This window comes from Tachypleus tridentatus, chromosome 7 (genome assembly GCF_004210375.1).
Source record: "Tachypleus tridentatus isolate NWPU-2018 chromosome 7, ASM421037v1, whole genome shotgun sequence".
NCBI classification, from domain to species: Eukaryota; Metazoa; Arthropoda; class Merostomata; order Xiphosura; family Limulidae; genus Tachypleus; species Tachypleus tridentatus.
Window position 1 is genome coordinate 116,331,537 of NC_134831.1, and position 16,647 is coordinate 116,348,183.

The 16,647-nt window shown below is 31.8% G+C and overlaps 1 protein-coding gene across 2 annotated transcripts in view; it reads right to left on the minus strand.

Moving 5' to 3' along the window:
* Positions 1 to 16,647, minus strand: part of LOC143256452 (uncharacterized) — a 61,823-nt gene that overhangs the window by 26,314 nt on the left and 18,862 nt on the right. For both annotated transcript variants that reach the window (XM_076513698.1, XM_076513699.1), the window contains exons 5-11: positions 13,909 to 14,146; positions 12,091 to 12,340; positions 9,227 to 10,052; positions 7,965 to 8,519; positions 7,290 to 7,383; positions 5,667 to 5,710; positions 4,551 to 4,652 (exon numbers count right to left, since the gene is read on the minus strand). In XM_076513698.1, the coding sequence (XP_076369813.1) occupies positions 4,551 to 4,652; positions 5,667 to 5,710; positions 7,290 to 7,383; positions 7,965 to 8,519; positions 9,227 to 10,052; positions 12,091 to 12,340; positions 13,909 to 14,146 (2,109 nt within the window). The remainder of the gene's footprint in view (positions 1 to 4,550; positions 4,653 to 5,666; positions 5,711 to 7,289; positions 7,384 to 7,964; positions 8,520 to 9,226; positions 10,053 to 12,090; positions 12,341 to 13,908; positions 14,147 to 16,647) is intronic.

Sequence of the window (16,647 nt, forward strand, 5' to 3'; positions counted from 1 at the left end):
ATATTAAATTAATGTTTAGAGCTCTGCCAGTATATTAACTGAATGTTAAGTAAGAGCTCTGCCAGTATACTAAATGAATGTTAAGTAAGAGCTCTGCCAGTATACTAAATGAATGTTAAGTATGAGCTCTGCCAGTATACTAAATGAATGTTAAGAGCTCTGCCAGTATATTAAATGAATGTTAAGTAAGAGCTCTGCCAGTATACTAAATGAATGTTAAGAGCTCTGCCAGTATACTAAATGAATGTTAAGAGCTCTGCCAGTATATTAAATGAATGTTAAGTAAGAGCTCTGCCAGTATACTAAATGAATGTTAAGAGCTCTGCCAGTACACTAAATGAATGTTAAGAGCTCTGCCAGTATATTAAATGAATGTTAAGTATGAGCTCTGCCAGTATAGTAAATGAATGTTAAGTAAGAGCTCTGCCAGTATACTAAATGAATGTTAAGAGCTCTGCCAGTATACTAAATGAATGTTAAGAGCTCTGCCAGTATATTAAATGAATGTTAAGTAAGAGCTCTGCCAGTATACTAAATGAATGTTAAGAGCTCTGCCAGTATACTAAATGAATGTTAAGTAAGAACTCTGCCAGTATATTAAATGAATGTTAAGTAAGAGCTCTGCCAGTATATTAAATGAATGTTAAGTATGAGCTCTGCCAGTATATTAAATGAATGTTTAGAGCTCTGCCAGTATATTAACTGAATGTTAAGTAAGAGCTCTGCCAGTATATTAAATGAATGTTAAGTATGAGCTCTGCCGGTATATTAACTGAATGTTAAGTATGAGCTCTGTCAGTATATTAACTGAATGTTAAGTAAGAGCTCTGCCAGTATACTAAATGAATGTTAAGTATGAACTCTGCCAGTATACTAAATGAATGTTTAGAGCTCTGCCAGTATATTAAATGAATGTTAAGTATGAACTCTGCCAGTATATTAAATGAATGTTTAGAGCTCTGCCAGTATATTAAATGAATGTTAAGTATGAGCTCTGCCAGTATATTAAATGAATGTTTAGAGCTCTGCCAGTATATTAAATTAATGTTTAGAGCTCTGCCAGTATATTAACTGAATGTTAAGTAAGAGCTCTGCCAGTATACTAAATGAATGTTAAGTAAGAGCTCTGCCAGTATACTAAATGAATGTTAAGTATAAGCTCTGCCAGTATACTAAATGAATGTTAAGTATGAACTCTGCCAGTATACTAAATGAATGTTAAGTAAGAGCTCTGCCAGTATACTAAATGAATGTTAAGTAAGAGCTCTGCCAGTATACTAAATGAATGTTAAGTATAAGCTCTGCCAGTATACTAAATGAATGTTAAGTATGAGCTCTGCCAGTATACTAAATGAATGTTAAGTAAGAGCTCTGCCAGTATACTAAATGAATGTTAAGTATAAGCTCTGCCAGTATATTAAATGAATGTTAAGTATGAGCTCTGCCAGTATACTAAATGAATGTTAAGTAAGAGCTCTGCCAGTATACTAAATGAATGTTAAGTATGAACTCTGCCAGTATACTAAATGAATGTTAAGTAAGAGCTCTGCCAGTATACTAAATGAATGTTAAGTAAGAGCTCTGCCAGTATACTAAATGAATGTTAAGTATAAGCTCTGCCAGTATACTAAATGAATGTTAAGTATGAGCTCTGCCAGTATACTAAATGAATGTTAAGTAAGAGCTCTGCCAGTATACTAAATGAATGCTAAGTAAGAGCTCTGCCAGTATACTAAATGAATGTTAAGTATGAGCTCTGCCAGTATACTAAATGAATGTTAAGTAAGAGCTCTGCCAGTATACTAAATGAATGTTAAGAGCTCTGCCAGTATATTAAATGAATGTTAAGTAAGAGCTCTGCCAGTATACTAAATGAATGTTAAGTGTAAGCTCTGCCAGTATACTAAGTGAATGTTAAGTATGAGCTCTGCCAGTATACTAAATGAATGTTAAGTAAGAGCTCTGCCAGTATACTAAATGAATGTTAAGTATGAGCTCTGCCAGTATATTAACTGAATGTTAAGTAAGAGCTCTGCCAGTATACTAAATGAATGTTAAGTAAGAGCTCTGCCAGTATACTAAATGAATGTTAAGTATAAGCTCTGCCAGTATACTAAGTGAATGTTAAGTATGAGCTCTGCCAGTATACTAAATGAATGTTAAGTAAGAGCTCTGCCAGTATACTAAATGAATGTTAAGAGCTCTGCCAGTATATTAAATGAATGTTAAGTAAGAGCTCTGCCAGTATACTAAATGAATGTTAAGAGCTCTGCCAGTATATTAAATGAATGTTAAGTAAGAGCTCTGCCAGTATACTAAATGAATGTTAAGAGCTCTGCCAGTATATTAAATGAATGTTAAGTAAGAGCTCTGCCAGTATACTAAATGAATGTTTAGAGCTCTGCCAGTATACTAAATGAATGTTAAGTAAGAGCTCTGCCAGTATACTAAATGAATGTTAAGAGCTCTGCCAGTATATTAAATGAATGTTAAGAGCTCTGCCAGTATATTAAATGAATGTTAAGTATGAGCTCTGCCAGTATACTAAATGAATGTTAAGTAAGAGCTCTGCCAGTATACTAAATGAATGTTAAGAGCTCTGCCAGTATACTAAATGAATGTTAAGAGCTCTGCCAGTATATTAAATGAATGTTAAGTATGAGCTCTGCCAGTATACTAAATGAATGTTAAGTATGAGCTCTGCCAGTATACTAAATGAATGTTAAGAGCTCTGCCAGTATACTAAATGAATGTTAAGTATGAGCTCTGCCAGTATACTAAATGAATGTTAAGTAAGAGCTCTGCCAGTATACTAAATGAATGTTAAGAGCTCTGCCAGTATACTAAATGAATGTTAAGAGCTCTGCCAGTATACTAAATGAATGTTAAGAGCTCTGCCAGTATACTAAATGAATGTTAAGTATGAGCTCTGCCAGTATACTAAATGAATGTTAAGAGCTCTGCCAGTATACTAAATGAATGTTAAGTATGAGCTCTGCCAGTATACTAAATGAATGTTAAGAGCTCTGCCAGTATATTAAATGAATGTTAAGTATGAGCTCTGCCAGTATACTAAATGAATGTTAAGTATGAGCTCTGCCAGTATACTAAATGAATGTTAAGAGCTCTGCCAGTATACTAAATGAATGTTAAGTATGAGCTCTGCCAGTATACTAAATGAATGTTAAGAGCTCTGCCAGTATACTAAATGAATGTTAAGTATGAGCTCTGCCAGTATACTAAATGAATGTTAAGTAAGAGCTCTGCCAGTATACTAAATGAATGTTAAGAGCTCTGCCAGTATACTAAATGAATGTTAAGAGCTCTGCCAGTATATTAAATGAATGTTAAGAGCTCTGCCAGTATACTAAATGAATGTTAAGAGCTCTGCCAGTATATTAAATGAATGTTAAGTAAGAGCTCTGCCAGTATATTAAATGAATGTTTAGAGCTCTGCCAGTATATTAAATGAATGTTAAATCAGTAATATGAGTGTTGAATTATACATTTAGTATAGAATTAGTCTTTAGCTTCTAGTTAATTTGTTTATTAAGCATAAAGTTACACAATGAGCTAACTGTGCTGTTTTCACCATGGATATCAAAACCCAATTTAAGCATTATAAACCACAGAGCTGTTCTGGGGCAAAGGTCTGTGGTAACTTCAATATATAAAGCTTCACAATGGTTTATCTTTAATGTCTATTATAGGAAATGGGAACCCATAAAATTACCACTGACCCACCCAAGGACATTCTGATTAAACCAGCTTAGCTACATTTATCACAACGAAAACTTAACCAAGTTACAAACGTAGGTGATTTAATACACTATTCAAACCAGGTGAAGGTGGTCATAAAACAAACTTCTAATGATTAAAATCCATTGATTCATCTACTCGGTATACTCTTTAGTGTATTTTCTAATCTCAATAACACATTATGAAGTTTAAGTCAGCTTAGATAACTAAATCCAAATACTAAGCTAAACTAATCATGATAAACAAAATCTAAATAAAAATATTACATAATAAGCCACTACCATTGGTTAAACTAAAACTAACAAATGAGTAGAATATAACTCATAAAAAAACTTAGTTTGCTTCGTACAGTATAATCAATTCTGTCCTTTGTAAAGCACAAGCATACACAACTGTATAATTCTCTCAAACATCTAGTTACCAATCAAAGGCCAGAGATAACTAACTCTGACATGTTTTAATGTTTAAATATAACATAAAATACAATATAAAACCAATGTTTATGAAATATAAATTAAACAAATACCAACATTATTTAGGTTTTAATGTATAACTATATATATATAACATTTTCACTATATACTCCATGTGATGCTATTAAAGACTGTAGAAAAATTTGGATTTCAAAATTTCCAAATTACAATTAGCAGAGACCTGGACAAAATGTCAAATTTCTTATTTATTTAGCCGAAAACATGAAATCGACTTCAAGTGGTTAAAAAGCATGTCACATTCAAAAACCACAACCAAGACAAATCCTTGTGAGCAGGGTTTTTCAATAATACTCATACCTCTAACTGGATAAACATGTGTGTAAGACTTGATACACATGATCTTGTAGGGTCCAAGTATGCAAGTTTATCCAGCAGCACTTGAATCAAGTCTGGAATATCCTGTGGTTACAGAATGAAAATATTCTTAATGTATGTGACTAACAATCATGCTCAGTGAGCTTGCATATATTTAGGAGTCAACCATAAGCCACAACTTAATGTGTTTTTTTTTCAAGAGAATTTTTTAGCCTTTTAAATGAAAATGTTAGACAAAAATTACAGACTATCAAATGTGATGTCACATAAATCAGAAAACTTATTTTAACAAGAAATATAGCACAGTTGCATATTATCATAAACACAAAGATACTGCACTGTGTATCTGCTGAAAATTTGAAAATTGTTTAAAAGTTACAAAAATAATAATTTTGAGTATCTGATAAAAAAATCTTTTGCTTATCCCCCAAAAACAAGCTCTTTCAATAAACATTACCCACTTTCACAGTGGTTATGAGAAACAGAATATTAGAACTACAATAAGGTTGAAGCTAACATGTTAAGTAAGAAGTACAAAAATTCACATAAAACTGCAACTGAGAAAACATATGCAAACATTTTGTTTACATTAAACCATTATCAGAAAGAACTGTTGAAAACCTACAACATTTAATTCACACACACAGAAAAAACATCTTAATTCAACACCATAGCATTTCTCTGTTAACCTGTACCAATGAAGTGACAAAACCTTGAATATTTAATGCAAGGCCTTGTAATAAATTTGACCATAATGGGGGAAGTATGCTAGATGAAGCTTTATTAAGAACCATACAACTCAATACCTTCAGATACTGAAGGCAAAGGTAAAAACAGATAATACAGGCATGTATGATCTCACTAATGAAGGAGGAAAAAAACAACAAAGTAATAATATATGGAGGTAAAATCTTGGTAAGTCTCCAAGTTATATCTGTAAGTGACAATATACACACCTTGATACCAGGAGTTCAGATCTTAACTACAAATCAAGCATTTGAAGAAAGATATCTTGATCTTTTACATAAATGTAGTGTATTTTCCAGAAATTTAAATGAAGTATTACAATGTACAAACTTAAAAAGAAAAAAATCTCACCTTCCATGCATCACTTGATGTTTCTGACGAGTCTGGTGGATCACCTGAATAATTTAACACAAATTTCACATTTGTTTTCAATGTTTAACACACATTTTCTTTACAGTGAAATTGTTATTTGGACAGGGGCAGATGTACATCACCATACAAGCTACACAATAAAATAACATAAGTACAAAAAAGACCAATAAATAGCAATAAAAAAAAGGCATTTGCTATGAAATGGGAAAACAAACTTGAATATGATTTATATAGTAATGCAAGAAATGTTTCTCTTAACAAGCCATGACAGCTTAAAATGTTTAAGATGGAGAATTCTCACCTGTTATTCATAGTTACTGTAAATAATATATATTCTGGACATCTACAGAAATGTATTACTTACTAAAAGACTACAAAATTTCCACACTAATTCAAAGATACACACGCACACAAACTAAATTTGCTTAAACTGAATTAGTTAAAATTACACATCAGTCTCTAATTAAATTTTATTGTCAAGACAGTTAAACTTTTTAACAACCCACTGCTACAACTTTATACATGTATTGTATCAACCCCAATAAGACATGTTTTTATGAGACATTTTTCCAAGATGTAATCCTTATCAAGTACTAAACAGAAGTAACCTGACATACCCACATTTTAAGACAATGCCACAAAACATTGTTTGACTAATGTGTTCTTTGCAGAATGAATCCTTCACATGTTATGATGAAAAAGTTCTCTACATTTTCATTCATGTCACGCTGACAGAAACTGACTAGCTTTAATGAACAGTTCATTCGAGTAAATCAGTTTCAGCTTTCTAACAATGGCTAAATTGTTTCTTATTTATACCTACAACTTAATATATACTTAGCTAACCAAGAAAAGAGGTAAAAAGAGGTGAGAGATGACACTCAAACCAACTTATTCCCATGACGTTAGAGGGAATTAGTGGCAAATAATTAGCTTCAATTAATTTTTCAATGAGAAATATCAAAGTTGTTATTATTACTTTACCTGTTGTTGTGATGTAAAATGTCTTCAAAAATGTGTTTTTAATTAAACTTATTTATACCAAGCTATGAAAAATCATTTCAAACTCATGATTGTCAAAGTATGTAGCTATATATAATGAAAGATTAAAATAACCTTCAGTTACTAAATGTTATTTAAATAAAAATTATATATCACTTTAACAAGGTTCTAATAATATCGATTAGAATATGTAACTAGTCAAATACTACAGTATGTTTTAATGTACAATGGCAAATAAAAATAACTTTTAATCACTAAATGTTATTTAGGTTAAAAAAATATGCACAACAAAAACAGGGTTTTAATAGTATTTTGATTAAAATATGCTGCTAATCAATTATCACACTATGTTTTTATGTGTAATGACAAAGTAAAATAGCCTTTAGTCACTAAATGTTATGTAGGTTAAACATGTATCACTGTGACAAGATTCTAATTATACTGATTAGAATACTTAGCTAACAGAGTTTGGTGGGATGGCAAGTTGAACACACAACCCTTGAATGCGAGTCCAGTGCCCTAACCACCTGCATTATATTTATATTAATATTATCAGCTGTACATGTTTACTAAATGCTTCTAATACTATATGTCACATACTCTTCATCACTTTAGAAACTGTCTCTGGCTCTTCAGATGCTGAACGTTTCAGACATCCAGATGTAGAAGCTTCCATTTCCTCTGCATTAGCCAACTGTAATATGAACATATGTTCATGATAAGAATCGTATTAATAAACAAGGGGTAATATGGCAGACAATTTCTAATCTATACTTACCAAATAGTAAAGTTGCTGGGTGAATAAATGTTAGGTCACTTGTGACCTGTGTAAACCTTTTGCTCTACAATCAAAACAATTTCATGTCACAAGTGTTAGAGACCCACTCATTAATCAGAATTTTATCCATCACAAGTTGTTAGTGGAATCTCTGGAATTAAAAGGATAAAAAAACTACAAAATTAAGTTTTTATTTCACTACAGGTTTAAAACTCCTTAACCAGAGCTTTCTTGAATTTTACTAGTGTTAACAGCTAACTAAATGAAACTACACTTTGCTGAATAATTACGGGAACATTATACCAAACTTGTAAAACACAGGATAATAAAAAAAGCATACAACCTAATTTAAACTAATGCTTGTTATTAAAGTAAGATTTCTTATGTAGTTTAAATGACTGAAATTAAGAATGCCAAAACAAATAAAACACGAAGTACAGAAAAAAAGAAATGTAAAAAACTGGTTAATGTCAATGATTATTTCACTTTACACTAACCATTTGTTCTTCAAATGCTCTTTCCAATGCCCTGTCTATTTCATCAACATCTATATCCATGGTAGTCTCCGTTGGTTCAGCCTGTGTTTCTGTCATTTCACACTTGAGGTCTGAACTGCCATTTAGTTCACTGAGCTCGCTTTGCTCAGTGGTTTTGTTGGGTTCTGACTTTTCAGTTAGCTTGGTAGATTTCACCTTTACAGTTATTTTGCTGGATTCTGGCTCTTCAATTAACTTGTCAGTTTCTGAGTTTTCAGTTGATATGATGGGCTCTGGCTTCTGTGTTAATTTACTAAAATCTAATACCTCATCAGACTTCACAAAACTTATCATCTGGAAGTTACCCTGTGACTGGTCTTCATCATAGTAATTGTTCTCATCTCCATAAGGAACAATATTATTCTCTACTGGAAACTCTGATTCTTTAAATCCGAACCCTAATCTACCACTCTGAGCGAGATTAAAACCTCCAGAGTCTACTGCCGGAGCTAGTGTTCCCTCCTCTGGCTCGCTCTCACTGTCAGATCCACCATACTGGACTATGGGTTTGAGACCCTGTTGGATTTAAGCAAATAATACTTAAACATTGCTTCATATTTCATTCTTTTAAAAGCACAGAAAATAAAACAAAAATATGTGTCTTCAATAATGGAAGTTATTACATTCAAAATCTGTCACCAACCAAAAAATTACAACTGATCAATTATCATACAAAAACATGGCAGCCATCAAATTAAGAAAGATATAATTCTCTGTAATCACAGAAAGAAAACTAGATTCTTACGAATAGTTTGAAAACAAATACTTCAGAGGATGCTAAGGTGTTAAAACAGAATAAAATCTGTTTTAATGTACTGGTATAGTATACTGTAGAAACACTGTTTGCAGGTTCTCTTTTTATTTAAAACTAAAATACACTTTAACTACACTATCTTACACAACTTGAAAAGTTTACCTTTCCATGTGACAATTTGTATTCTTTGACTTTTAGTTGTTTGGCATGAAATTTCCAGTGTACAAATACATAAGTTTAGAGTTCATCTAATGATATTTTCTTACCCAGTTGTTTTAAAACATAACTCCAAAGTCTTCTTCTGATCCTAGTCTAATAACACGAGAAGAAAGGATACCCACATAATAACATTAAGGTATTTGTTTCTCATATCCCTTAAATTTTTAACAGTGTACATATGTACAATGTGTAGACAAATAAAAATCATATATACACACTAACTCTCTGTCAGATATCATTAAAAAGCTACCTGGTACATGTTGTTTATCTTTGCCAATGTTTTCTTCGCAGGGTCTTTACTTGTAACTTTTGTAGTGGAGTCAGGTTCATAGGTATCTTCCATTTTTTTTAATTCTACTTTGGGCACAGTCTGTGAACTACCTGCAACACCACTTCCTTCCAAAGCAAAGTAAGCAGCTGAAGGAAAAATAGGTTTAGAATTTTTGTCTTGGCTATCTGGTACATAGTGCATGGTGAGCAATGTTTTCGTTTCATGTGAGTTGACAGCACTGCTCTCCTTTGAATAAGTTGTTAGTGTGTTTGCTGACTTTTTGATTTCTTGTCCTTTTTCATTAAAAGTGCAGGGTGAGCTTTCAGATACATTATCTGGCTTGTCATAAGAAGTGTTAACATTCTTTAGTTCTGTATGATTGAAGTTATTTTTTGGAAGATCGGGGCCATGTACAACCAGTTTCTTAGATTTTCTGTTGGTCTTTACTTTTTTTTTCAGAACAATTTTGTTATTTTCTGCATCTTTGCCAGTTGATTCTTTTGAAACACCAGAAATATTGTTTTCTGCAAGTTCTTGCCTGCATACAGTTTGCACATTAGGGATCTGATCCAAAACATCTACTGGTGTTGCAGAGTTAACTTCTGGTTTTGTTACAAGAAAATTAGACGGCAGCTGGGGTCCAATGACACCAACTGATGACGCTTCTGATTTTGGAAGTTCAGGACCAAAATGCTTTCTTACTGGCTTCTTCTTCTTATTTCTGGCAACGCTTGGCTTACTTTCAGTTTCTTCTGACGATGAGTCCGATGACGGTGGCCCAAATGATGTTATCGGGATAACCTTCCTGTGTAAATTAATAAAAAATTAAAGAATTGGAAATTATTTCCACAAAAGTTACCAAGTAACTCTGAAAGAAGATACTAATGTGTAAGTGAGATTATGAATGCTATGACAGGGTATTTTATTCTTCAAGAAGATTTGTAGTTGAAACACTGAGGATAAAAAGACCCTGTGATATTCTTCAGTTTCATTGCTTCCTTAGTGTCCATTTGTCAACATACATAATACTTAACTTTGAAAGTATATGTAAAGCCCTCTTTTCTTTGACAGTAAAACTGATTACCAGTCTCAAAATAATTTGTCCTTATCACAATGCTTTGAAAACACAAAAGGTGTACACATTTATTTTATTGCCTTATGTTCTTTCAGTCTAGCCAAGAATCAAATATACAGATAAGTAACTTTATTTACAACAGTAAATGACTTCTTATGCTATGATATCTTAAACTTCCCACATCATTAGCTTATTTAATAATTCAAAGTAATTAAAATATTCATAACATTTATCACAAAGTGAATAACATGTTTCAGTCCTGGTGGGTGAATCAGTTTTTATAGGTTTTCTGAGAAAATGCAAATATTTTATGTTTAAGTGTTGGTCTGTCAGCTTATAACAAGGACAAGCACTTTTACAACAATATCAAGAATTTTTTAATTTTAAACAAATTCCTTGTTTGTTTCAGTGCAGTTTAAAACATTTGAGACAACATTTCTAAAATGAAATTAATAATTCTTAACACAGGGACTCATTCTAGATGCCTGTTCACACTGTAACTAGTTCGTATGTTTTCTTTTAGAACTTTTGTTACATCATCTGCTGAAGTAAGCTGGATTAAGTATTCAAATCCCTCCTTATCTGATTTTACTAACACAGACAATTTTTAATCCTCTCCTTATTTTATTTTTTTAAATTTTATAATGTGAACTAGTTTCTAAGGACTTAAAACATGGGTTATTTCTCATATATCTAACAACTCTCTTTTAATTATAAAAACATTAAAAATGTAAAATTGCTCAATTTCACAACACACAGAAATGTGGTTGTAGCCTCAATACAATAATTCAAAAGAAATATGTTAATTGATACTGGCTTCACACATTTCTACTGTGATGTTTAGAAAAAGTGGATGATTTCCAATAAGAATGTGGAAAGACAAAGTTTTTCAGATGAATTGTATACACATTACATTTGACATGTTACAGATAAAATCAGTTACATACTGCTCTTAAAGGGATAAACCTTTTCAGAAACCCTTAAAACTTTAAATTATATAAAACACACCCTTCTTAAAGATACTGCTCTTAAAGGGATAAACCTTTTCAGAAACCCTTAAAACTTTAAATTATATAAAACACACCCTTCTTAAAGATACTGCTCTTAAAGGGATAAACCTTTTCAGAAACCCTTAAAACTTTAAATTATATAAAACACACCCTTCTTAAAGCTACTGCTCTTAAAGGGATAAACCTTTTCAGAAACCTTTAAAACTTTAAATTAAATAAAACACACCCTTCTTAAAGATACTGCTCTTAAAGGGATAAACCTTTTCAGAAACCCTTAAAACTTTAAATTATATAAAACACACCCTTCTTAAAGATACTGCTCTTAAAGGGATAAACCTTTTCAGAAACCCTTAAAACTTTAAATTATATAAAACACACCCTTCTTAAAGATACTGCTCTTAAAGGGATAAACCTTTTCAGAAACCCTTAAAACTTTAAATTATATAAAACACACCCTTCTTAAAGATACTGCTCTTAAAGGGATAAACCTTTTCAGAAACCCTTAAAACTTTAAATTATATAAAACACACCCTTCTTAAAGATACTGCTCTTAAAGGGATAAACCTTTTCAGAAACCCTTAAAACTTTAAATTATATAAAACACACCCTTCTTAAAGATACTGCTCTTAAAGGGATAAACCTTTTCAGAAACCTTTAAAACTTTAAATTATATAAAACACACCCTTCTTAAAGATACTGCTCTTAAAGGGATAAACCTTTTCAGAAACCCTTAAAACTTTAAATTATATAAAACACACCCTTCTTCTGAAATTTTCTTCTCTTTTTTCTTTTTCTTCTTTTCTTTAGTAGTTGATGGTTTCTGTGGATATGTATCACTACTTGAAACTACAGTACCTTCATTGGCTAAGAAACCAGCTGCCTCTAAAGCAGCAATATAATTGGCATATTCTGGAGGGCAAACCCACGTAACCTCATTGGTCTCTGTGTTCCAGTAGTATGAGTAACCACTGTTTTCATCATAGCACTGATGCCACAGACTGCCTGATGCTGCAAAAAGATAACAAAAATTTACCTCCATGTTTTTAATTTATTATTTTTAATATTAATTTGTTTTAAAGTAACCAGTTACTTTTTCCCTGCACTACAGCAACTAAGGTTATTTGATATATTAAGCTGTTTCTCAAGTTAGTATAAACAGGAATCATAAATATCTAGTACACTGCATATAGCAATTACCACTTTAAAAGATTCAAAACTGTTAATACACATAAGTACAGATAGAGGGACAGAAGCTTGGGCAAGCAAAAATTATGATGCATTATTCCATTATGTCAATACAAATGGTCTGGATTGTTTTCAATTTATTACAAGGTCATAAAAGGACTATCTGTGCTAGCCATCCACAATTTAGCAGAGTAAGACTAGAAGGAAGGCAGCTAGTTATCACCACCTACTGCTAACTCTTGAGCTACTTTTACCAATGAACAATTGGATTGACTGTTACATTATAATGCCCCTGCAGCTGAAATGGTGAGCATGTTTGGTGGGATGGGAATTTGAAATCATGACTCTCAAATGATGGGTCAAGTCCCCTTACCACCAAGTCATGCCAAGCCAAATACAAATGTGCAGACTATTGTCAAAAGCTACATATGTTGAAGCTAAATATATAGCATGATTTTATTTTGTTTTTTAAATTATTTTAATTTATTTTAATAGCTATGAAATCAGTGTTTATGAGGGTCTAATTTAATCACTGACACTGTTTCAAGACCAGAAAGAGACATATAGTTCTTATTAATAAGTATTTCAAACTTTACCATCACTGACACTGTTTCAAGACCAGAAAGAGACATATAGTACTTATTAATAAGTATTTCAAACTTTACCATCAGTATTGCTATTTTCTATGGTTACCAAGAAAATTAACACATAGGCAAGCCAGCTAGACTCACATCTGACCTCTGCAGTGCTGTTTTGTTAACCTGGAGATGACCTAAGAAGGTCAAAACATTATCATGTGTTTTACTTCTAATACTCATACCAGCCATCTTGGGAATACATTTTTTACTTCAAGTGAGTTTCTCATCATGACAGAATGCTGTTTTGTCAGCAGCACAGTTAGAAACAGGACATGGTATACAACTATGCTTTGGAGATGACCAGATATGGAATATGGAAGTGGTCAATGGCCAAAACCTGAGACAAAATGTATAACTCATATTTTGTACATTTTCAGTTTCAATTATGAGTCAAACCTATTACGATAAGTACCTTTAGAGTGTTACCAAATAAATAAAAGTAGCCCACAAATTAAAGCAGTTAATGGTGTGCAGCCATCGAACTAGATGATGTGCACAACTGCTATCAGAGTTTGGAATTCTGTATCATCAAGCAGAAATGGTTACGAGTATTACAATTCAGATGAATAGTAAACTAGTGAAAGACTTAAATATTTTGCAATCCAAAATTTTAATGCAAGTGTTAAGAAACATTTATAAAGCTTGAATTTCACTACATTCAGTGTAAATAAAAGCAAGTTGCAATGGGCAAAAAGATATTTTAAAGGATTTGGTTTTACTGGACGTAGTCTAATGAAAACACAGGAAACTTACGATAAGACACAGCAAATTGCTCTGGATGGGTCACCTGGCTTGTTTGTGGAACATCTTGATTGTCACCCATCACAGAATCTCCTACACCATTTTCTCGAGGAAGATTATCTCCACTTGGCGGTTCTTCAATGGGATGCTCCTCTCGAGTCTCGCCACACTGCTTTCCATCACTTGTAGTCGGTTCTTCTTCCATCTCTGATGCATCATTAGACTCTGTTTTTGTCAGTGCATCGATCTCCTGGTAAACATAAAAAATAATTTTATATTTTTCTCAGTTTAATTACTTGAAAACTTGGTAGTAGGAAGTGTGGTTAACAGATGGTAAACATATATAGAATCATAACATTCCAAGCAACAATAAAACTTCCCTGATAACGGTTTGTTTGGTTTAGTGCAAAGCTGAACAACAAATTGTGTGTGCTCTGGCCACTGTAAAGAACTGAGATAATGGAATAGAGGTATTAAAATCAGTTTCAAGTCAATTCACAAAATTAAGGTAGGATAAAAATAGAGAAATCATAAAAGAAGAAAATAACTTGACCACTTATAGAAAGATTTTCTGTCTACTTCAGGAAGTAAGATGAAGTTCATAGCTGTTTCAGCATGGGCTCAACTCCTTGGACTGACCTCATAACCACTTTGTGCTTGTTATACTTTTCATGCTATAACTTTTAAATTAGTAACAGATTCAAGAAATTTGGCAGATTGTCAGTAAACCTTACAATGTTTCACACACAAAATATCTTTTTTATTGAGACTTATGGTTTGTTAAGCAATGTCTTTCTCATGTCTCTTTTCAACATGTTTCATGTCCAACATGTAATTTTCATCTTAAGATTAAAATACTTTTATGCATCAGAAAATTTTAAAATTTCACGTGCAAAATCCTTATAATGTCCAGATAATTTTATCAAATGTTTCTTAAGAAAAACTTTACATCTTATGTTATTTTCACTAACAAATCTCTATACAAGTTCAGTCGATTTGTCCCATCTCACAACCACCACAAAAATTAGGAAATAAAAATTATGCCTTTCGTTTGTTCTAGAATAACTACAAATTATAATAGAAAAGCATAAGTGCTTAGATTAAATATCTTAAAGTTCTTAACATTATACACTGATATATATCTTTTTTTACTACACTGACCTTTGGTCTTTACAAAGTAACCTGTCTTTGCTGCATTTTAATGAACTAGCACTTTGTAAAATGGAGTCAGGTTTCAATTATTATACATATGTATAAAGATTATTACTATTTACAAACAAGTTATTAAATTATTTTTCTTCAAAGATAAAACAATAATTTAATAACTGAAGCAAACAACTATATTTTCTATTTATGACCTATACACTCAGTTGTTGCTTGTCATTACTCGCTAAGCCTTAAGAAATTTCACACATGGAAGATGTGAAACAAAATTTTAGTTTTTGTTTGTTTGTTTAGAATTAAGCACAAACTTACACAATGAGCTATCTGTGCTCTGCTCACCACGGGTATCAAAACCCAATGTTTAGTGGAATGAGTCTGCAGACATACTGCTGTGCCACTGGGGGGCTTTTAGGTTTTGTACATACATTTGAACAAGCAAAAATCAAATTACTTCATTGATACCTCAGAAATCCATTATAATTTATTCAGTTCAATAACTAAATTGTATCTAGATCTAAAAAAGAAAAAAAAAATGAAGTCTCAAACAGGTTACAGATTCAACTTACCAGCATGAAGGTTTATCTCGAGAGGAAGAGAAGCCACAATTATATTTCAAAATGACTGAGAAAGTCTCTAATGGTACACTGAGTTTTCAATTGGTCAGTCACTTGTCATATATAGAAGTAAATGCATATAATGGGGCATTTACAAAAATGAAAAGAGGTGAGTGGGGCCACTGCATTTGATTCACTGAATACAGTGATAGCTCATCAAATAAAAAAGATAATTGACTTTTATTTTATATTCTAGCTTATTAATATTAGTAATTATCTAATTTGTAGTAAGCTACAGCCTTTATATGCTGATATTATATACATACAATTTGAACCAATGCTCCATTAAACATACATGAAGTACAAAATTGGTTTTCAGGTTTTTTCTAAATATTCACCTTTAAATTGAGAAATTAAATAATGTATAATATGAACATTTGAATTATAATCTACAGATTGATATAAAAATTAATGACATAAATTTATAAAAGGTTTGAAAGGTTTATGATAATATTATCAGGGTTCATGTTCTGTGATATAGTCAGTATAGAGTAGCCTCAATACAGATGCTCAGAAGATATTAATAAACTTGAAGAACATGTCAAAAATACAATGAATATACATTTTGGTATATTTTCTTTTTTTTTCTGAAGTAAATTTTTTTTTCCCTCCAGAGATAAGAGTGGATTACAGGGAAAAAAGGTGCAGCACAACCATAATCTCCTACTGGAACATTTTAGGAAAATCAGCATCTCCCATGGACAAATTGATGCTCCATTGCATTATTGTATTTGATATAGTTTTTGTGAAATGTGCACATATGGCATCTGTATAATTTGTAACTACAATTTATTTAAAGAGGCCTGGTCCCACAGTATGCTCTCCAAACTTCTTGTGCAGTCATGTGAAAAAGTTATGACACCCTATGAAAGCCTGTGTGTTTTTGTAACATTTTTGGATATATAGATATTTATTCTCAATTTCAACAATATGGAGAGATTATAGAAATATAACTAAACAATTAAAACTGAAG